The 1,625-nt window shown below is 41.0% G+C and overlaps 1 protein-coding gene across 1 annotated transcript; it reads left to right on the top strand.

The window, feature by feature from the left end:
• The first annotated feature begins 686 nt into the window (after nucleotides 1-686).
• Nucleotides 687-1,625, top strand: LOC125079240 (olfactory receptor 52A1). The gene has a single exon (XM_047692718.1). The coding sequence runs from the start codon at nucleotides 687-689 to the stop codon at nucleotides 1,623-1,625; it is 939 nt and encodes a 312-aa protein (XP_047548674.1).

Here is a 1,625-nt window from a genome sequence, read left to right as displayed (position 1 = left end):
CTTCTAGAGATTTCTCCCCTAGGTGTTCGGAAATGTGTTTCACAGAATGTCAGCTATTTTAAGCACACAAATAATTTTCAGGAATTCACTTCTTAGTATATAGGAAAAATAAAATACAGTCATACTGGAAATGTAGAAATAGCTGAAATTTTGACCCATTCTTGCCAAAAGTGCAGGATTTGGATGGCCCTTTCCAAAGTTCTTCCTTTACTTTCCTTTGAAAGGACATCTGATATTAGATAGGTAAAAATATTATAGATAGTTAAAGGTATCTAAATATATCAATTTGGGATATGGAGAAATTCATCATAGCCTGACTCAAACACCCTTTCCAAACAAAATAAACAAGTCTAATCATTTTGTCCACAGGTCCAGAATGAGATAACAGACAGATCATCAGTTTAGTCCCGTACCCATGTGACCTGGCTGGTTCCAATGCAGCTGACCTGCCATGCACATAATCATCATTGTGCTACAGTGCTTCTGGATGTCCTTCCTGAAAAGAGTGGAGTTTATCTATGGATATCTTCCTTCAATAATATTAATGAGATGGAAGATATAATCTTAAGAGTTTAGTCAAAATCAGAGGAACTCACTATGATGACCTTGGATTAAAATAAGAATAGAAGAGAAAGTACAACTGACTGAAATACTCCTTTCATTTGCTTCTGAGACCCAAAGACATTATGTCGATCTCCAACATTACAGTCTTCATGCCTTCTGTATTGACACTAATAGGGATCCCAGGCCTAGAGTCTGTGCAGTGCTGGATCGGGATTCCATTCTGTGTCATATATCTCATTGCTATGATTGGAAATTCTATACTTCTGATCATCATCAAGTCAGAGAACAGCCTCCATGAGCCCATGTACATTTTCGTAGGCATGCTAGGAATCACAGATATTGCACTTGCAACCACCATTATGCCCAAGATGCTTGGCATATTCTGGTTTCATGTACCAGAGATTTATTTTGATTCTTGTTTGCTTCAAATGTGGCTCATTCACTCATTTCAGTGCATAGAGTCAGGCATCCTCTTGGCCATGGCTCTGGATCGTTACGTGGCCATATGTTATCCACTAAGACACAGCACCATCTTCACCTACCAGCTGGTCACCCAAATAGGGGCTGTGGTAACACTCAGGGCTGCCATTCTAGTAGCCCCATGCCTAGTACTGATAAAGTGCCGGTTTCAATTTTACCACACAACCATCATCTCCCACTCCTACTGTGAGCATATGGCCATTGTGAAACTGGCTGCAGAAAATGTGCGGGTCAACAAAATCTATGGCCTGTTTGTGGCATTCACTGTTGCAGGATTTGACCTCACCTTCATCACTTTGTCCTACATACAGATCTTTTTCACAGTTTTTCATTTGTCCCAGAAGGAGGCTCGGTGGAAAGCATTCAATACCTGCATCGCCCACATCTGTGTCTTCCTCCAGTTCTACTTCCTTGCCTTCTTCTCCTTTTTCACACATAGGTTTGGTGCTCACGTTCCCCCTTATATCCATATACTCTTTTCTAGCCTCTACTTGCTGGTCCCCCCTTTTCTCAATCCACTTGTCTATGGTGCCAAGACCAAGCAGATCCGCATTCATGTGGTAAAGATGTTGTGTTCATAA

Source organism: Lutra lutra, chromosome 10, assembly GCF_902655055.1.
Source record: "Lutra lutra chromosome 10, mLutLut1.2, whole genome shotgun sequence".
Taxonomy (NCBI): Eukaryota; Metazoa; Chordata; class Mammalia; order Carnivora; family Mustelidae; genus Lutra; species Lutra lutra.
Note: the sequence above shows the minus strand (reverse complement) of the source record. Positions and strands in the feature narration are given on the sequence as shown.